Raw genomic sequence first — 20,071 nt, 5'->3', positions numbered from 1 at the left:
TGCCCTCCTCAATACCCATCACCAGGCTAACCCATCCTCCCACCCCCCTCCCCTCTAGAACCCTCAGTTTGTTTCTCAGAGTCCATAGTCTCTCATGGTTCATCTCCCCTCCAATTTCCCCCCCTTCATTTTTCCCTTCCTACTATCTTCTTTTTTTTTTTAACAAAGCATTTTTAAGTTAAAGTGTGTACATTGGTTTTTTAGACATAATGCTATTGCACACTCAGTGGACCACAGTATGTATAAACATGACTTTTATATGTACTAGGCAAGCAAAAAATTCATTTGACTCACTTTGTTTTGCTGTATTTGCTTTATTGTGGTGGTCTGGAACCAAACCAGCAATATATTGGAGGTATGGCTGTATTCTGAATGTGGTGATTCTATGCTACAGTAAAAAGTAGGTCTATTGAGGTATTTGATCTCCATGAAAATAGGTGCACTTTTTTATAATACTTGATTTGCAAGTCAGTTTTTAAAAATAATTTGGCTACAATATCAAACATTTATAAGCTTACAAGCCGGTATTCAACTAAGATTTTTTTTTTTTAAAGTTTGAGAACTTTTTCTCTTTTTTATGTGATGTTTTACTTTTGTGAAGCCCTATGGCATTTGTCTCTTTTGGCTCTCACACCATTTCCAGCAGGTAGGAAACAGGCTTCGTTGGAAAGGTTGTCTGGTTGAGGAGCGGAGAGAGGCTGGTCCTCAGCCCCCCTCATCCCAGCTGTCCTCACTGCCTGCAACCACAGCACCAGATAGAGGGGCTTTCAGGCGTTGAATCACTCCTGCACTCTGCCTTGCCAGGGACAGCGCTTCCGGAAGGATGGTGAACACACCCACAGCCAATAGAAAAGTAGAAACTGGACCATTCCAATGGTTTCTGGGTTGGACTCCAGTACCCTAATGATGAATTAAAAAAACAGCATCAAATAGAAACCCCCCCCCCGCCCAAATCCCCTAATAAACCTCCAGGACTAATGGCTTGAGTAGGTTAAAATACAATGGAATGTTCCAGTGAATGTCTGAATTTCCAGCATATTTTTATAATATGGACCCAGTTTCTTCGAACTATAAAACCAAGTACAGTAGGAGCTTTTGAAATTAGCTGATGGGGTGGGTGGGAAATGAGTTGCTAAGTACAAAGGAGTAAGAGGAAAGAAGTTGATCAGAAGGAACCATCAACTCAAAAATGTCCACACAGAAAGTAGATTCGGAAATTATCTAGTACTGGCCCTTTGTTTTATAGGCTAAGAACTTGGGCATAGAGAAGTGGTTTACCAACAACAGTCTTTCCGTTACTTCTGTTACTCCTTTTTCCTATCATTCATTCATTCATTCATGAGAGGCAGAGGGAGAAGCAGGCTCCCTGCAGAGCAGAGAGCCTGATATAGGACTCAATCTCAGGACCCTGGGATCACGACCTGAGCCACTCAGGCACCCTCCTTTTTCCTCCTTATATCTCCCCTTTAAGGTGGGGTAGAGGTGGAGTGAGGTCCTCGGGATCGTGACCTCACAGTCAGCTGTGAGTGTAGAACCAGAAGGAACCCAGGCCCTCCTGGCAAACCCCCCCCCCGCCCCGGTTCTTGCCAGGCTCCTAAAATCTATAAGGGTCACTCATGGTGGTGGACGGGGGGCATCTTCTTCCAGATGTTGACATCCAGATAGGATCTTTCCTTCCCAAGAGTTTGTCAGTTGTCCTTTTTCTCCTCCTTCCCTGTGCCCCTACTCCCTTGGGACTTCATATCCATTGAAAAAGAATTTGTTTCACCCAGGGGGAAGTGTTTTGAAACTTAAGAGCAGGGAGTCCCTGGCCTTTCCCTGTGATGCGTTCCCAGAAACCACACTATAAGGCGGATCGTCAGGAAAATGTTATGGCCAGGGTTGCATTTCTGACCAAAGACTCAGCAGCAAATAAATCATAGATATGAACAAGGACATGTCCTTAAACTGAGACGTAATGCCACAAACCACTGTTTCTTCTAAAACAATCCTTATGCCTAAGCAGCCAGACCATGTGTGCTAGATTCTGGAGGGGAGATGTGTGCCTCTAGGATGAGTGTCTTGGAAAACCCCGGGGGGTGCCTCTGGCCTACACTTTCATTCGAAGGATATAGAGAATATCAAATTTCATTTTGATGCACTGGAAACCAAAGAAATTGCTTTTGTAAAATAAGAAAATGTTAATTTGCTTTTTAGAAAAATAATAAATGCAGATTGGTAAATTTCACTTTAATAGAAAAAACTTGTAAACAAGATTTTAAACATTTGGTTAGTTCAGTGGCTTCTATAAGCAGCCAATGAATAGCTAAGTCCAGAAGTATTATGGGACTCTGGAGAGTGCTTTTTCCCCCCTCATTCTTTGAAGAATATGTCTGATTATAAGGAAAAACAAATCCTTGAAACCTTCAAATGATAAAGTTGTTTCATTTACTTGTATAACAATTAAAATATATAAATTATCTGGGAACCCTCAATTAAGAGAAGGAAAAAATGTTTTTTGAGTAATCAAATAAAAGCCACTCTAACTTGGAAAGTCACAATAGTGGTTATAAAGGGGCCTCAAAGTAAAATTCACAATAGGTCATTTTATAAATCTTGATCCAAAATGTGGCTTTGAATGAAGGCTTCTTTGAAAGCCTGATTTATATGAGGCGTCCTGGTCATTTGCTATAAAACAAGATCTGTGCCCTATTTGGAGGGCCTTCCCTGAGTCCTACAGCTGGGGATCGTCAGCGGACGGGAGGGCACAGAGGAAATGCCTCTTTCTGTCTCCCCCCTCCACACTGAACAGTAGTGTGGAATGGAGATACCTCAGAGGGAGGAAGATGCCCATGAGAAAATGTGGAGACCAAAAGAAAACAAACAGAAAAGATTGCAACCCTGGGAAACTCGGAGTCCATATTGTAAGGCTGGGTCCTCGCCAGGATGCGCTTGGCGGCCAAGCAGGAGACTGGCAGGCCGCACTCAGCGCTCTGGTTGAGGAAGGCCACCCAGGTGGGATACTGGTCAGCCCCAGGAGGTGAGTGCTGGCTGGGGCATGGCCAGTGCTCACCCCCAGCAGGACGCGCTACAGCCCAAGCAGGCGTCTCCAGTGGGACCAGAGGAGCCAGGAAGGATGGGAGGGAGCACTCCCTGCTGAGGTGGGAGTGCAGCTCAGAGGCCACCCTGAGCCCTGACCGACCAGCCCCAGGCTATACCTGCCGGCTCAGTGGGGCTGCATGCGGTGGGGAGCCCCGGGGCATGCAGAGAAGGGGGACGAAAGACAGGTGGCTGCCTTCGGAGAATCCAGAGAGAATTGGAGACGTACAGCTAGGGAACAGGGAAGGCTCATCTTTTAGTGGGGTGGCTGATTTGTTTTGGGATTGAAATTGCAATCCCCAAAACTGAGTTGCTTTCATGATTTATTCCAGCTCTCAAGCTTTCTAAGACCGCGAACGTATGTCATTCTTCTTTGGTAGACAGATCAGTGTGAGGCACACAGTACCCCCTTGTCTCCTCGATCATAGGTGTTGGAACAGTCCTCGGGGAAACTGGTTTCTATTCAGAGCCTCTTCGAGTATAATTGGGTGCTTCTTGCTCTTTAGAGTCACCTAGGGAGATTTTTAAACTCCTGCTCCCCGGGCCACGCCCCCTTTAATTAGGTCAGACTGTCTGGGGTTTGGGGATCCCAGCAGTCTTTTTTCTCCTTCCCAGGTGGCTGCGGTATGCAGTCCAGTTTGAGAACCGCTGGAATCACTTCAGGTTTAAAAGCTCCGACTGCTCCGGCCGCACCTCCCCCCACACAGGTGGTGGGACTTAACTGGCCCGGGGGGGGCCCTTGCACGGCTGTTTCGAAAACTTCCCAGGCCTTTCTCAGGGGCAGCTAGAACAGGCACCTGCCACCGCCCTGTGGCTGGTGGTCCGCCCCTTCCAAAACTTGGCTTAGAACCCCCCAACTTTAAAGTACACTGTGGAATTGCTCTAGCATTTTTATAAGTTTACAACTTTTTTTTTTTTTTGCCACCTACCAGACAGTTAAAGACTCAAAGAAAAAGTTCTGTAAAACCAAGAAGCTATTTCCAAGGGTGTTTTATCATGATTTTTGAAAAATGAGACCGAAAAGCAGTTCAGGTCCAAGTGTGGCTGGAGGGCCTAGGTATTTACTGTGGAAGCACGTGGAAAAGGCCCAGGGCCACTAGCTCCAACCGCTGAAGAGGGAAGGAACCTACGGAGCTCGAGCTTTGACCTATTTCTCGCAGTTGTTGAAAACTATGAGGCATGAGATGCAGATTTATGACTTTTTAAAAAGTTATTTGTGGATTCCCAAGACGGTTATGTTCCCATCACTTACGTAGCCTTTAAAACTCAAGTGACGCCTTTAAAAAAAAACCCGAGTTTGGCACAGAGTTCCAACGGCAATGGCTTGGGCGCTCAGCGAAAGTAAGGGGAAAATGCCTCCTGCCTTTGCTTACATTATCGTCTGTTTCGGCCAATGGATGGCAGGGCTCATTTGTGTGGAACTCTTGGGAAAAGGAAGCCACAGGGAGTCTCCTTATGTACTTTATGTCACTTTCTTGCCTAAAATGAAGCGTTGACAAAAACGTCTTAGGAGAGTGAACCCCTTCACACTGGACAGGCTTTTCCGTTCCCCTCTTCCACAAGCACATGGATTTGATTTTTCCTGGGAGTTTCATCATTGAAGACATGTCACCCATGCTTTGCCAGGCCGCCAGTCAGAGGCTTGTCTCCCCCACCCCTCCTCCGCCCTTAACTAATTTTTTTTCTTTTTTGCATAAATTCTTTGGAGCTTCTCTTCACTCTTACTTCCCAAACAGTTTCAAACTGTAGTGTGAGGGCCAACACTGTTTATATGTCAGTTGCACGTAAATAAAGCTAGGAAAAAACAAATTAAAACCAGTGCTGAGTATAGAAACCACACTCCCAAGTCTGACAACACTCATTTTCGCGTGAGGCTTTTTTCTGCTGAGAACCATAAGGATTCTTGGAATTATTTGCACCGTGTTTATTGGTCTTTAGAGTCTCTTTGCTTTGACAGGCTCCAGTCTCCCCATCGTCAAGCTGTTAAAAGTTGCATGCTCCCACTTCCCCTAAGTCGATGCAGCTGTGTGGGGCTTAGTTGTCCCTGGGTCTCTCATCCCATCTGTAGGAGCGAGGTGGGGACAGAGGCCACTCAGTTCTGTCCCCAGAGCTCAGACTTGGGAAGTTGCAGACACGGGGTGGCAGTTGTCTACCATCTAGATGCTTCTCCTTAATCGGCTTATCCCACTGGGCATCGTATAAGATTCTTTAAGGATCTAGATAGATCTTTTTTTTAACTCCCCAGGGGCACTGTAATTCTCCGTGAGCACAGGCTCTGTGCCTTGTCTTGGAAGCCACCACCACAGTTCCTGGCTCAGCCCTCAGGTTGTACGGGGGCTCATCAGTTACAGCCCACTCTTATTCATTCAGAATGTTGGGCATGCATTTGATGGCAAGATAGCAAGGTGGAGGATGTGATTGATCCACAGTAACTTTGGGGGGCCATCATCTGCATTTTGCCCCCAGGGAACCGGATCTAAGAGGCTTATGTAAGGCAAGATCACGCAGCTACAGGGTGGAGGAGCCAGGACTCCATGTGCAATCTTTATAAATTCAGATCTCACATTAGCAAAGAAATCAAGCTTGAATTTGAACTAGAGAAATTTTGTAAAGCTGGACCTATCTGAAAGACCAAGATGGTTCTAAAAGACCTGAAGATCTTCAGATAGTTACCATCACAGGAACTGATGGATGTACAATTATTTGTACTTAGAATTCCAGAGGTTGTTAGTCATTCCTGAGTTCTGCAGGCCATGAACTTTAAAGCAGTATGTTTCCTGGTGAAGGGCACAAGCTCTGAGTAAGACAGATGCAGTCTGGATGTGTATACAGTCGTCCACACACCAGTATGGTACCTTGGCCAAATGACTCCGCACCCCTGTAAAACATGGATAATAATGGTCTCTGCCTCACAGGATTTTGTAATAATTAAAATTGGATATTTCATGGAACGTACCTAGCATACTTTAGCAAATGTGCTTGCATGCAATGTTCAGTAAATGTTAACAGTTATTATTTAATATCTTAACTGCTAGTTCTAATAGCCACTGCTTTCATAATTGCAATGAAGGGGACCAGTAGCTATTAAGTTGTGCAAGCCAAAATCCTCGGAGTCCTACTCTTCTGCGATGTTAAACATAGCGACCAGCCCCATGGAAGAGGAAAATTTATATTGCAGATGCACTAAGTCAGACACCCTTGGCTTGTCCAACAGAGGCTGGGGATGTGTGGCATGGACCTGAGTTAGTAACAACGCTGTCGCCTCATTGGCTGGTTCTGTAGATTCAGCCTCCAAGTGAGGATCTCACACACAAAAAACAAAATTGTCCCCGCAACATAGACAGATACTGATGCACATATCCAGGAGTCCCCTCTTTATCTGAGGGAACACCTTCCAGAACGCCCAGTGGATGCCTCAAACCACAGATGCTATGGAAGCCTGTGTAGGGTATGCTTTTTCCTGTACATGGGGACCTGTGATTACATTTAGTTTCTGTACTGGGCACAGTTCTCTCAAGACTCTCATCACCTCACCCTTGTGCTGATGTGAGGTGATAAAATGCCTACGAGACGTGAGGAAGCGAGGTGAATGACGCAGGCTTCGTGCGCCACCTAGCCCTAAGTGACTGCTGACCTTCTGATGATACTCAAGGAGGAGGATCTGCTTTGGGACTGACCGCGGTTGACCCCAGGGAGCCTAAACTGTGGAAAGCAAAGCTGTAGATAAGGGGGTGGACGACTGTATACACATACTCAATACACACATGTAGCCACCTGAGAGGTGTCTTCTAAATATAGTTGCCAGCACCTGTTCATTCATTCATGTACCGAGGAACTCCCTGCCCCCCTCCCACACACACACTGGGCCAGGAACTGTCCCCGGTGTAATTGGTACAGTGTTGGGAGGACACAGAAGCACTGTGACCTAAGGGGAAGGACAGGCCCCAGGGCCAGCAGAGTGCTCCCAGCTCTGGCTCCTGGTCTGTTAGCTTTGTGACCTTAGGCAGGGTGCTTCCTGTCTGGGTCTTCAGTTTCTCATATGGAAAAGGGTGAGAATAAGAGTAACTACCCTGCAGAATTTTTATGAGGGTAAAATAATATTTATAAAGCACTTAGAACAGTGGCTGTGTTTATTAAATACAAAAGGATGATGCAGATTTGATTTAGCTGGGGAACAGCATGGGCTTCCCTGAAGAGATGCCGAGGAAGCAAAATCCAGATGGTGTGTAGGAATTAATCTGACTAACAAGGGGTCGACTCACCAGCCTAGCAGAGGCAGCAGCATGTTTCAAGGCCCTGTGGTCAGAATGCAGCAGCAAGGGCATATGAGGCTGGAAGGAGACAGTTGAGGCAGAACAGAGAGGAGGGAGAGGATGATATCAGCTTCAGCCTCAGATAAAAGTAGGGGCTGGGTCATGGGGGGTCTTCTAGGCCATTTGAGTTTTTTTTTTCTTCCTCTGAGTAGTAGGAAGCTATTGGAGGGTTTTAAGAGGGTATGTGTTCAGATATTGTGCTGAGCGAAAGAAGCCAGATACAAAAGGGTACGTACCACATGACTCCATTTCTGTAGTTTGGTAATAGAGCAGAGCCGTGTCACCGATGATGAGCGCGCTCAGAGTGGCAGTCCTCCCTGGCAGGGGGCACCCCCTGGAGAGCTGGAGACGGTCAGCGTCCTGATGGCAGCCACGGTTACACGGGCATACGTGTAAGCTCTAAACTTAAGGTTAGGGTACTTTATGCACTTACCTACGTGAGGGCGCAGGAGTGGACCCCGGGTAGGTCCTGACCCAGTTTGCGAGCTGCAGGTTGGCGAGGGTGGTGATGGTGCTGTTAAAGAGGCTGGACTTGGAACGATGCTCAGGAGACAAAACCCACTGGACTTGGTGATAAAGTGGGACTGGAAGGTGCGGGCAAGAAGCAAGTCAAGGATGACGCCCAGGTGGCGGGTCGCCTTCCCTGAGATTCTGAAAGCAGTATTGTGTAATTATCAAGAACACAGCTTGGCAGGGTTAGCATCCAAGCTCCTTCCCTTCCCAGCTCTGTGACCTCGTGGAGGTTGAGTCTGTGTCATTCTCCACTATCAGCTGCACACAGGGAATGTCTCTCACAGATGTTTATTTCAAGGATTAAATGAGCTAACTCACAGGAGGTGCTTAACTGCACACAGTCAGCTCTTAGTAACTTTTAGCTGTGATTTAGTGGGACCTGGTTTGAGAATGAAGAGCACGAGTTAAGATTTAGATGTGGTCGGGTGCCCAGGGCCTGTGAATGTTCCAGAAAGAGAGGCCAGCACTCAGTTCGTTAAATGGTCCCAGAGGGCAGAGGAAATCTCTGTACTAAGTGGGGAGTGTCAGAGGACTCTGTGGAGGTAGAGGAGGGGGCTGTGAGTTGTCAGCATCTGGGGGCTGGAAAGGAAGATGAGCAGGGCTGAGGGAGAAAGCCAGGGGTGACACGTCCTAGGCCAGGAGGACCAGATGTTTCAGAGGGCGGGGATGTTGTCAAGAATTCAGGCAGGAGGAGGGCAGGATGACTTGCCTTAACTGCGTGGCCCCGTGCATTCCTGTCCTGTCCCCTTACCCCTGGGCCGTGTTGGTATTAGCCCAAACTGAAGCTCAGAGTGGCACCGGTGGTGGCAGGGAGGGGACTTGCCTGGAGGGATCGTGCATGCTTCTTCATGGTTGCTGTCCTCCCTGCCACCCCAGCCCTGTGCACCGCTCCTGGTCGGTATGTGGGAACGTGAGCTCCTGGATCCCTCTGTTGCAGTCCACTTGTTTTACTCACTGTGTGGCTCCCAGCACCTCCTTACTCTCGGCTTTGGTCTGTTTATAAAATGCAGAATTTGGATGTACATAATCCCTTTTGATGCTGGGGTATTTCATTCTAAAGGTGAGCGGCATTCAGAGGTCACTCTAGCTATGTTTCTTGACCTGAGCTGTGCATGCCCTGACTTTCCCTGGGATGTGCTTCCTTATTGATAAGGATTTAGAACATGTTAGTAGTACAACAAGCTGATGTATTACAGAGTGGAAGAACCATGTGAGACCGTAAAGGAAACTCACTCTTGGTGCAGGGGTTTGGGCTCTGCCGTGAGTCCCAGGAGGACACCAGTCAGAAGTGTGTGGGCACCAGGGCGCCTGGGTGGCTCAGTTGGTTAAGCGACTGCCTTCGGCTCAGGTCATGATCCCGAAGTCCCGGGATCGAGTCCCACATCGGGCTCCCTGCTCAGCGGGGAGTCTGCTTCTCCCTCTGCCCCTCCCCCCTCTCATGCTCTCTCTATCTCATTCTCTCTCAAATAAATAAATAAAATCTTTAAAAAAAAAAAAAAGTGTGTGGGCACCAGCTGCAGCAGGCTTAAACTCTGAGTGCCAGCGACTGACAATTGAGTGTGGGTCTGGCTACTGACTGGCTTGCACCCCCCACCCCTGCCCTCCCCGCAGCTGGACCAGTCTCTATGGAATCAGCACTCCTGCCATCTTGGCGGGAGTTCCTCTGGAGCCCCCCCTTCTCGTCCCCCACATGCTGCCCATCGGCAGCTCTTACCTTCTTGCCTTCAGGGTGTCCTGTAGATGCACCCCCCTTGTCAACCCCTCTGTGACCCCAGTGATTTACACCCTTACCCACCCCCTGCTCTTCCAGCACCACTCCTGTCTTTTCCAGTGCGTCCTCTGCAATGCCCAGCGTCGTGTCCCGAGATGCTCACCTGTGCCCCGGCACCCTCTGCCCGCTCCCCCAGCTGGCCCGTCCTCTGCCCCCTCTTTCCTGGTCTGCCGCGGACACAGGTGCTCGCTCGTGCCTTGGCTGACCACCTCCCTGTCTCCACCTATCCACCTCCTCTCCGGTTTTGTTTCTCCCAGACTTGAGGTACTTGGTCTCCCATCTATGCATTTCCATAGCTGAAGGCCCTACTGTGCTATGGAACTTTCTCCCAGGGTGCCCGTCCACCCTGCTCTCTGCCCTTTCCTGGAAATCCTTTTTGTCTTGTCACTGCTGCTGTGCTATCCCCCTGGGGAGGGCAGTAGCTAGAGTAGAAGTTGTCCTGAAATCAGACTCCCAAACACAATTCTCCATAGTCACTCAATAAATTCACTGATCAACAGGCATAACTGAGCACCTACTATGTGCCAGGCATTGTTCTAGGTGCTGGGGATATGTCGCTGAACAAAACAAAGAGTCCTGCCCTTAGGTTCTAGCATGACGAACATGGAATAAATTGTATATTATCTTAGAAGCCAATAAAATGTGTGGCAAGAGAAAAAGAATAAAGGCGTTGGGATTTTGGGGGGATGCCACATGGAAATGCTGACAGCTGAGTAAAGACTCAAAAGAAGTAAAAGAATTATCCGTGTGGACATTTGAAGGAAGAACATCCCAGGCAGAGGGGAAAGTTGGTGCAAAGGCCCTGAGGCACAAGTATTCCCGTGTGTTCAGAGAAGGGGGTGGGGCATGAACTAGGTGGAAGGTGCTAAGAGGTAAGTGGGAAGCAGTGGTCATGGTGCCTAGATCAAGGGTTTCAGCTCTTCTTCTGAATGAAATGAGGCACCAGCATTTTGAGCAGAGAAGAGACATGATCGGACAGGTTTTTAAAATTCTCACTCTGTTGAGAAGAGTCTGAAGGGGGGACACATTTAGAAGTAGGGACACCAGCTCAGAGGCATTAACCCAGGTGAGTGGTGTTGGCTTCACTTGGACTGGAGCACAGAACAATGAGGAATGGTCCTCATCTGCATGTGTTGTGAAGAAGAAGCTGACCTCCGTGTCTTGGGCCTGGGCGTCTGGAAGGATGGAACGGCCAGAAATGGAGAAGGCTGCAGGAGGAGGGGAGGCTGGTTTGGGCCTGCAAGGTCTGTTAGAGATCCCGGGGAGAGGCCAAGGGAGTGCCTTGGCTTGGGATTCTGAGCTAGAGACAAAATGTGGGCATCACAGGCACACGGAAGCCGTCTAAGGCCCGGACGCTGGACGAGGTCACCAGGGAGCGAGTGCAGACGAAGACCCAGCGTGGAGAGCTGTGGCACTGGAGCAAGAAGAGAAAGATCCACCACAGCTGCAGCAACCAGGGTGGAAGGGAGGAGATTTAGGAACATGGGCTAGAAGCCAAGCAAAGAAGGTGACTGAAGTGGAGGGAGGGGCTGCAGTGTCCAGCGTCCTGTCCTGCTCAGCCCTGGGAGAGGAGTCAGCCCTGGGGGGTCTTGGTGGTGGGAGGGGCCGTGGGAGCAAAAGTGGGGTGACTGTGGATGGAAGAGAGGATGGGAAGGAGAGGCCAGCGGGGACTGCTTTTTGAAGGAGTTGTCCTGGGAAAGGACACAAGGAAGAGGGGGATGCCTGACCAAGGGAGAGGTTTGGGGGTGGGCAGGATGCCGGGACTGTCTGTGCAGGTGTGAATACAGCAAGCAGGCTCTGATGGTCAGGGGAGGAAGGGAGAATGGATGGGGCGGGACTCCTAGCGGACAGTAAAGGGGGACAGTCTATCTACAGTAACAGGTGTGGCTGTGTCTCAGGGAACTAGCACAGTGTCCCTTCCTGCCCTTGGGTGGGCGGCAGCGGGGAGGGGAGTGGGCAGCAGTTGACTGGGACCAGGCTAACAGGGAGAAGGATGGAGGAGTCATGGGAACGATAGTAACGACCGGCCATGGGCTGTAAGCTTTGGAGGGGAGAGGGCATTGCCAGGTATGAGACTCTGGTACCCTGCGTGAGAGCCCGAGGTGGGTGCAGGAAAGGGGGGTCCAGGCACTTGGGACGATACAGGGTATTCAAAGGGTCACTTATGTGTCTTTTTAACTTTCCAGGAGTTAGGACGGGAGGGACACCGAGCTGGGGTATAGCGATTGGGCAGTGAGAGGAAGGGCAGTCGCAGTGAGGTGGGGGGCCAGGCTGCCTGAGCAGGTAAGACTCAAAGCTGTGGGCCAGTTGGGGTGGGGGTGGAAGTTGCAGAGAGCAGCAAGAACAGACTTTCATTGAAAATTGAGGGGGGGGGCGCCTGGGTGGCTCAGTTGGTTAAGCGACTGCCTTCGGCTCAGGTCATGATCCTGGAGTCCCGGGATCGAGTCCCGCATCGGGCTACCTGCTCAGCAGGGAGTCTGCTTCTCCCTCTCCCGCTCCCCCCTCTTGTGCTCTCTCTCTCTCTCACTCTCTCTCTCAAATAAATAAAATCTTAAAAAAAAAAAAATTGAGGGGGGTCCATGCAGAGTTTCAGGAGTCACTGTGTCATCATTTGAAGACCTTGTCTTTGTAACATTTCTTACATTTGCTTAAATCCCATAAAAGTTTTTTTTTTTTAATTTCCCAGGACCACAGACCTTGTTTTTTCTCTTCAGTACCAATGACAAGTTCATTTTACGTCTGATATATTCAACCCATTAAGCATGGTCAGGTGTAGGCATTGACATTTTTAGAAGGTGAAACTTCTCAATTTTGTGTTTCCAAACAGTTGTCTCAGGGTCTAACTTGTTCTCTTTTGCATGGGTAGCGCTGGGATCTTTGGGCTCCTGCGGAGCGGGGACTTCGCGCGAGTCTGATTGCCCCAGGTGACCGAGCGTGAGCAGCTTCACTGTACCACAGCTGTTTGCACGCTCATGTTGGTGTTAGGAGGAGCCTCGTGTTGCCGGGCCTCCCGCCGCCTCCCTCCTCCGCCCCCGCCCAGCAGAGGCAGCCCCACAGGCATCCTGATGCAGCTCCTTCTGCACCCGTTTTGCACCTGCCTGCCTTCCTGAGGAAAGCACTTGGTGCAGAGCCAACCGCGCCTTTGGGGGTGCCTCCTAGGTCGTCAGGGCGGTATTAGCAAACTCACATGGCCATAGGTCCAAGGCCCAATGAAAGTGATTTTGCTCTCCTGTGTTTGGCACCTGTATCTTTTCTCCCAGTTGAACTGGGGGAAAAGAGAGGTAGGATTTGCTGGAAACCTCAAACACCCAACAGCTGAGCTTTGCTACACGCAGCATTCATGGCTCTGTTCATGACTCTGGAGCTAACCCGTCCCCATTATAATAGAAGCGTACAAGACAACAGGATTCTTGTTGAATTTGCCTTCTTGTTCCATCCTGAATACACTTCCCTTCCTGCTCCCCCTGCCCTGCCTCAATTCTTGTTGAAATTACCGCACTTCTTTCCTTTGGGTCCGCCTGTTTCTGCTCTCCACACCTCCCTGTTGTCTGCAGCGCGATCTTCCCCACCCCCACATGAGGATTTCATGGCTCCCCGTTAACTAGGTAGCTGACTATATAATCAGGATTCAGCTGGCCCCCCCTTATTCAGCCTCGTCACCATGGCACATACTTCAGTGCTTTTAGAAGTTAGTTTTTGTTACTGTGATCACCTGGCAAGCCCCTCATCCCTTACCTGCAGTGATCCTGAACTATGATCTTTCGGACACCATTGACCTGAAGTGCCCCTCCATGTGCTTTTCTCAGAGCAAACACCTTTCTACTCACTCTCCAAGCCAAAAGTCTGTATGTGGCTTTTTGGTTCCTATGGAAACCGTCAGTGATTCAGAATCATCATCAAGGTGAGCTCCACCTGGAAGGAAAGGCACATTCACCAACTGAAATCTAAGCCCCGTGTCTGGAGTAAATGAGCCGTCAATACCCTCCCCGCCATGGGGCTGACATCTTGGTCAGGGCTAAATATCTGGGAGTCATCGAAGCTAGAAGCATGGACGGGGGTGGGTGGGTGGGTGGAATTCTGCTCTGCTCAGCTTTGTCAACAGTACAGTCTGCCTTGACTGGCTGCCTTGTAAATAGATTGGAAGGTTCTGAGCCATTAAATCAGTATCGCTTTTTTGATGAAGACACAAATGCAAAGGCAACATTTTATAAAGCACAGATAATGTCTTTGTTTTACTGAGACCCTTCCATAGTCCCCATCCTCCACAGCCAAGGGTTCAGATGAAGATCTCCTGGCAGAGAAAGATTTCTGCCTTCTGTCAGCCCTCTCCTTGTCTTAAACACACACACACACGTGTATATTAATTTATGTACTGATTTTACATCACCATAGAGAAAATTGGGAACTCTTCTGAACTCTACCCCAAACTCACCCAGACTCCTGACCTGTCCCGTTTATGGTGGACGATAATTAAGCCTAGAGGAGTCCCTTACCTCCACTTAATCCCCTTTTCTTCCATCATTTTTCAGCTGACACCCTGGGCTTTGTAGGAAACATTTAGTGCTTCCTTGGACAACTATACTTTTTTAGATTGAGGTCACCTTTCCAGACTGCGCGGTTCTGGCTTAGACTGCCTCTGAATCTTTCACAGCTCTGTAAATTGTAACGATCCAGGGGCAGTGCAACCGAATCTTGTCTATGGGCATGAACTGAATCCTGTCTGGTGGAGGGAAGGCCCCCACACCCATGGAAAAGCCAATTGTTTGGCTCATTTGCAGGTTCGTCTCCATATTCCCAATCTATCCATGTGTTAATTCTCCTTGGAAACATTATCGCATCTGAGTTAAATAAAATGAACTGTAAGAGTTATAATTTTTTTTAGTTATGATTTTTTTTAAAAATCTTTTAACCACAGTTAGCAAGAAATTTCTAGGTCAGTGTCGATAAACCTGGTTACCTCTGAGGCTGTCGCCACGATCGCTCCTGCAGTGAGCCCATGCCCTCCACCAGCCTCCATTAGCGCCCACTGCCACCCAGACCCATTTCTGCCGCTGACGGCATTTGCACTGCACGTGTGTTGACAAGTTTGAAATGGAATCAGGATTTGGGGCACATTGCCGTGAATTGATTGCTATTACAAAAGCGATGGCGAAGGCAATGGTAATAATAAGCTGTAAGCCTTTCGGGGTAAGGGGGCATGCTCAGAGGGCGTCATCTGGCACCTACAGCATGGACCAGTGGGGGCACAGCGGTGCCCTGGGCTAGAGAGTAAAGCTGACCAGCCATGGTCAGGATTCTTAAAAAGCCAGTGACTGGCCTGTGCTTTCAGAGACAGAATGGGGGTCTCCGGGGCGAGGCTGCACTGGAACTCGTGTTTATAGGCCCCTGTGGACCGAAGATGTGAAAGCGCCAGGGGGGCACGGGGCTGAGCAACAGGGGCAGTCTGTCCTGGAGCAGTACTGGGGAAGGATCGAGTTCTGGAGACCATCCCTTAGAGAATGCACATAGCTGAAGCTCAGTAATAAGGAGAATCGTGGGTCCTACCATACCCGTAATATAAATAGAACTTGCCAGTCATCGTTTCTATGGCAATGAACTCCAGCCCATGCGTGTCCTCATATACATAAAGGACTGTATTCCTAGGATAAATTCCCAAATTAATTTTTAATTTTAGGCAACCTAAATCTTGATTAAGCTTTCCCAGAAATTGTTTTACTTAGGATTAGAAAGTCAGCATGCACGTAGTCTCAATTATTTTGAGTAAAGAATAAGATCTTTGTAATTCTTTGCCTCCTTTAATTTCAAGCTGAATAAATAAATAAAAGGAAGTATTTTCATTTGTTGACTTTCGTATTACGTGCTTTACACCGAGGTCAGGGACCATGTCTTAATCCTCTCTGCTTCCCCAGCATCTTGCACGTGCCCGGTGGACAGTAAGCACTCAGTAAATGTGGGAGGGGAATGAAGACTCAAAGCGGTCAGCTACTCAAGTCACATTCTAACCATTTGAAAGGCTTACATATGTCCTTTTCTCTTGGGTTAAATATGGGTTTGATTTACTGCTTATTCACATACCAAGATATATCCTTGATCCTATTTTTTTGTGTTTTTAAGAAAAACTGTATCCTGAATGCTTTTGTGTGTGAACATTGTATAGAATTTAGAAAAACACAGCAAACACTTACCAGGGGTTACCTCTGGTAGGTGGCAGGGGTCTGAGGACTGCAGCATCTGGATGCTTCAGGCTCCTGGAACCACAAATCTCAACACACAAGTAGCTTAAAGAAATGAAAAAATCATACTCCCCCCTCCCTCCCACCCCCCCACCGCCCCTGACATAGAAAGAACAAAAAAAAGGACAATTCCTGGCTTGGTCAATCCAGTGACATAGAAAGGTGATTGAGGATCCAGGCCTTCCCACTTGGCCATTTTCAGCATGGTTTATGGCCTCAGGTAGCTTCAGTAATTCCAGGTATCCTATTGTCAACATGACAGAGTCCAGCCAATAAGAGGTATTTTTGCATATGCATTAGTTTATATTAGTGAGGAAAGACTGCCCTCAGCGGACTTATTCTCAGATCCCATTGGCCATGATCAAGTCCAATGCATGCTTGACCCAGTCCTTTGCAAGGGAAATGAGATCACTGTGATTTGCTTGGACCAATGCTGAGTCTTACCTTGAGCTGGGAAGGGTCCCTTATCTTGAATACATGGATCTGCAGAGGTTAGTACCCCCACAGAAACCGTGCCCTGCCCCTGAGGAGGAAAGGAAAAGAATGAATTTGAATAACATACAGCAGTATTTAACGTAGGAAAATTCCTTTTACTTTAATAACCTTCTGTATCATTTCAATTATCAACTACTTTTATGGTTCTTTAAATGAAGGATTGTATCAACCTTAGTAAGATTCTTTCTTGATCTCTAGTTACAGTGCAACATGGTCCAGTGACTCACCAAGTTGAAGGATCGTGGGTTTTTTCTTGCAGTTTGACTCACCATTTTAGCCAAAGCAGATATCTTGGTGGTCTTCCACCTCTGCGTCTTCATCTGCAAAATTAAATGAGACCCTACCCCCTATCTCAGAGGAATATTAGAAATTCCTAGAAGCATTAATCAAAGTTAACACACGAGTAAAACTGTTGCTTTCATTGTCAGGATCCTGTACCACTTACCCAATCAGATGAAGGTGCTTAAATGTGATGTTTTACGTTGCATAATTCAAAACTGGTGAGGAGTGAAGAGAATTCCATGGCCATATTTAAGTATACTGGGTTGATTCAATTAATGTTGAAGCAAATTTTTTCATCATGAGATTCTTTTCTGACTATGAAAACCTAGTGGAAGAAGAATTCATTCGACTTTGTCAGCGATGTAGGTGGAGGAAGGTATCATGTGCTGCCCTCTTACCTCCAGAGCCAGCCCCTCTCTGTGCTCTGGGGCTGGTTGTTGCCCTGTTTCCCGCCACGCTGCCCCACGCAGTTTACACTCCCCTGAGATGCACCCCTCGAGTTCTCTTCCCACATATCTCCAGTCAGAGTTTCTCTGAGCCCACTTATCTCAAATGTTCAGTTCCATCCTCAGGGAAATAAGCTGATTAAAATACTCAAAATGTGGATGACAGTTCACCCTTGACATCTCCGAGAGGGTATTTGCACTTAAAAAGAAGTCTTTATTAATCTGTAGTTAGTGAAACGTTTGTTTAGAATAAGCAGGCCTTCCCACTGTCCCTTGGGTCCACCAGTCAACCACAACTTTATCAGAACAAAAAGGAGAACAATTTAACATCCCTGTTTCTGAAATGTTTCCCAGTGTCTCCGATACTCCTCATCACCATTTCCATGATGACTCAGTGAAAGCAACCTCTGCATACTTCCCACCCCACCCCCCACCACCTCAGGAGTCCGGGAAGAGCTCTAGGATCCCTGCTTTATATAATTGCAACCTCCCTTTGCCCATCTACACCATGGTGCCTGAGGCAGGCCCCTTTCCGGGCCTGGGACCGTCTGTGCTGCTGGTCCAGGGCAGGTGGGCTTCCTTCTCCAACACTCTCATTTTCTCTTCCACACTCATCCACACTCATAGCTTGAATACGATTTAAGGATGCAGATGCTGTTCTCCTCAGTCAACTGAACGGTTGATTCCTTTTCACTATTTTGGTTTAGAATTTGTAATAATTCAAAAGCCTAACCTTTTTTGGGGGGGTGGGGGCTATAAATTTGTTTGTACTTTTGCTTGCAAGCTGCTTCAGCAAAGGTCAATTTTATTTGCTTGTGACCTGTCATTATCATTAAATGTTATGATCTCCCCTGAATCCTCAGAATTCAGAATTCACCTGAGAACGCACAACCTTACCTTTGGTCTACTCTTCTGAAAAAAGGAAGTGAGCTCTATGGCCGACCTATCCACGTAATGGAATGATGGGTGCCTTGCTAACCACCCCTGTCTCTGCCCCACAGCTCTGCCGCCTGGAGCGTGGTCTGTCTGCAGGGCAGTACCGGGGAACCCTGTTTGCCGACCAGCCTGTGATGTTCATCACCCCGGCCAGCAATCCCCCCAGAACCAAGCTGCGGGAACTGGTCCTCCTGTGTGGGGGTCAGATCACGCGAATCCCCCACCAGGCCGGCATCTCCATCGGACCCTCCCAAGGAAGGAGGAAGGCGACCACCAAGTATCTGTCAGAAACGTGGATCTTAGGTAGGAATCTGCACCCAGGGATGGATGGGGAAGGTGCCTTCTGCTTGTAGTAGCTGCTGGTGTCCCCTTTGGAGCTGCTCTTCTGTGGTCCCGGCCACACAAACAGGTTTTTCTGGGGGAAACGTGATGCCCACACCGCGGCGATGTCGCCTCGGGGCTTTTGGATGGACTCTCAGCATCCACGCGTCTGCCTTAACAGAATCCTGTAATCGCTGTCAGTCACCAACCAAGCTAGACCCTCCTCCTTTTGACTGTCAGCCAAAGTCCAGTTCACAAGGACAAAGGAAATCCTATTAGACTCTAGGTACTTCACCTCACTAGCTAGTGTGAAAGAGCCGGCCTTGCCACAGCTGCCTCAGACCTTGAGGCCTGTCCACCCTCCGCCCAGACGCTCCTCTCCCCCCCACCCCCGCCGCCAGTGCCTGTCGTGCTGTGTCCAGGGTGTGGGCTGGTGCCCAAACCAGGACCTGCCACCCGGTGTCCCACCCCTTTCTCGTGTGTGTGCTGCCCCTCACACTCATTTGTTCGCGGGCTCAGAAAGGTACGCTTTCGTGCAAAAGGAGCTACAGCTTTTATTTAAAAAAGAAAAAAAAACGGGACATGAACATGATGTACAAATTGGCATCCATGGCAGCATAGAGAACACCAAACGCTTCCCTCGATCCTGAAGGAGAAGATGTGGTAGAAGATACGCTCTGCTTTCCAAAAGCCTGACAGTGGGGTGCCAGGCGCACTTGTCTGCTGTGACCCCAGCTCTGGGAGAGCTGCAGGGGTCTCCAGGAGGAGTGGGCTAAGCAAGCCTGCAAGGTGGGATCCGGAGGCCGCGAGGACAGCCGGGAGGAGTGGGCGCGGGGGCGACAGGCGGCCTCTGCGCAGTGATAGGGCTGGACGTGGCCAATGCCCTTGGAGCTCCGCGTTAGGGCCAAACCTTCTTGTACGGGGTTTTATGAAGGTAGCAGTTTGCCAGGGCTGTCCTACCAAGTCCCACAGACCAGGGGGCTTAAACAGGGATTTATTCTCTTGCAGCCTGGAGGCTGGAAGTCAGACCTCGTTTCTCCTGAAACTTTTCTTCTTCCGCTCTTACTGAATTACTTCGGTGTCAGCACCTTTAGCCAAGACCCTTACCTGGCTCCTGGAGACTTGAGAAGTGTATTCTGTGCCCTCCTGCTTCGCTGTTGCAGAGTCTTCCTCCTATTTGCCTCCCCTCATCTCTAAATCCCAAACTTCTGGCTTTTCTCACCCCTTCCTAGGCAATATCCTTTAACAGATAAGTAGATACCGTGTCCAAGGTGCATTCATCTATCAAACAGACATTTTATGAATATCATTTAAATGACTGATGGTCATCCTTTGATATATTTTAAAAGTATGGCCATCAAGAGTAATTTTTTACTCTCTGGTGCAAAGTGATTTATCTTCTGCCTAGAGACAAATTTAAAAAAAAAAAAAAAAAACACCCTATGATTTTAGCCACAGTCCAAAAGCCAAGAGGCTGTTTACTTTTCTAAATGCCAAGAATATAACCTTCAAAACATCCTATGTTCTGAAACAGAGGTTCTTGTTTTGTTTTTTAAAAAAGTGCATGGATCAAAATGACACCAACTGGAGACCAGAATTTTGCTTTTTAAAAAAATGTCTCATTCAGCTAACGGAACTGTGCACACGATTGATATCAACAGTGCATATCAACAACTAAACTTT

General features: G+C 48.3%; 1 protein-coding gene and 1 long non-coding RNA gene across 5 annotated transcripts in view; one reads left to right on the top strand and one right to left on the bottom strand.

Moving 5' to 3' along the window:
- Positions 1-20,071, top strand: part of MCPH1 (microcephalin 1) — a 266,528-nt gene that overhangs the window by 233,842 nt on the left and 12,615 nt on the right. For 2 of the 3 annotated variants that reach the window (XM_045879585.3, XM_064585716.1), the window contains exon 13: positions 18,133-18,370. The exons of the other annotated variant lie outside the window; for it this stretch is intronic. In XM_045879585.3, coding sequence (XP_045735541.2) covers positions 18,133-18,370 — 238 coding nt within the window. The remainder of the gene's footprint in view (positions 1-18,132; positions 18,371-20,071) is intronic. 3 annotated transcript variants of the gene reach the window in all.
- LOC123847813 (uncharacterized) lies at positions 115-15,973 on the bottom strand. Of its 2 annotated transcripts, XR_010409746.1 has the most exons (7): positions 15,861-15,973; positions 13,503-13,587; positions 7,825-8,897; positions 7,628-7,751; positions 7,341-7,409; positions 5,752-5,956; positions 115-900 (listed from the first exon to the last, which is right to left on the bottom strand). It is a non-coding gene; the product is annotated as an uncharacterized LOC123847813 (long non-coding RNA). The 2 variants fall into 2 exon arrangements; XR_006791597.3 differs by lacking the exon at positions 115-900 and having other exon boundaries at positions 4,053-5,956.

This window comes from Mirounga angustirostris, unplaced genomic scaffold (assembly GCF_029215605.1).
Source record: "Mirounga angustirostris isolate CCGP_5_RB_7025 unplaced genomic scaffold, mMirAng1.0.hap1 SCAF_2, whole genome shotgun sequence".
In the NCBI taxonomy this organism is placed as follows: Eukaryota; Metazoa; Chordata; class Mammalia; order Carnivora; family Phocidae; genus Mirounga; species Mirounga angustirostris.
This window is presented reverse-complemented; position numbering and strand designations above follow the sequence as displayed.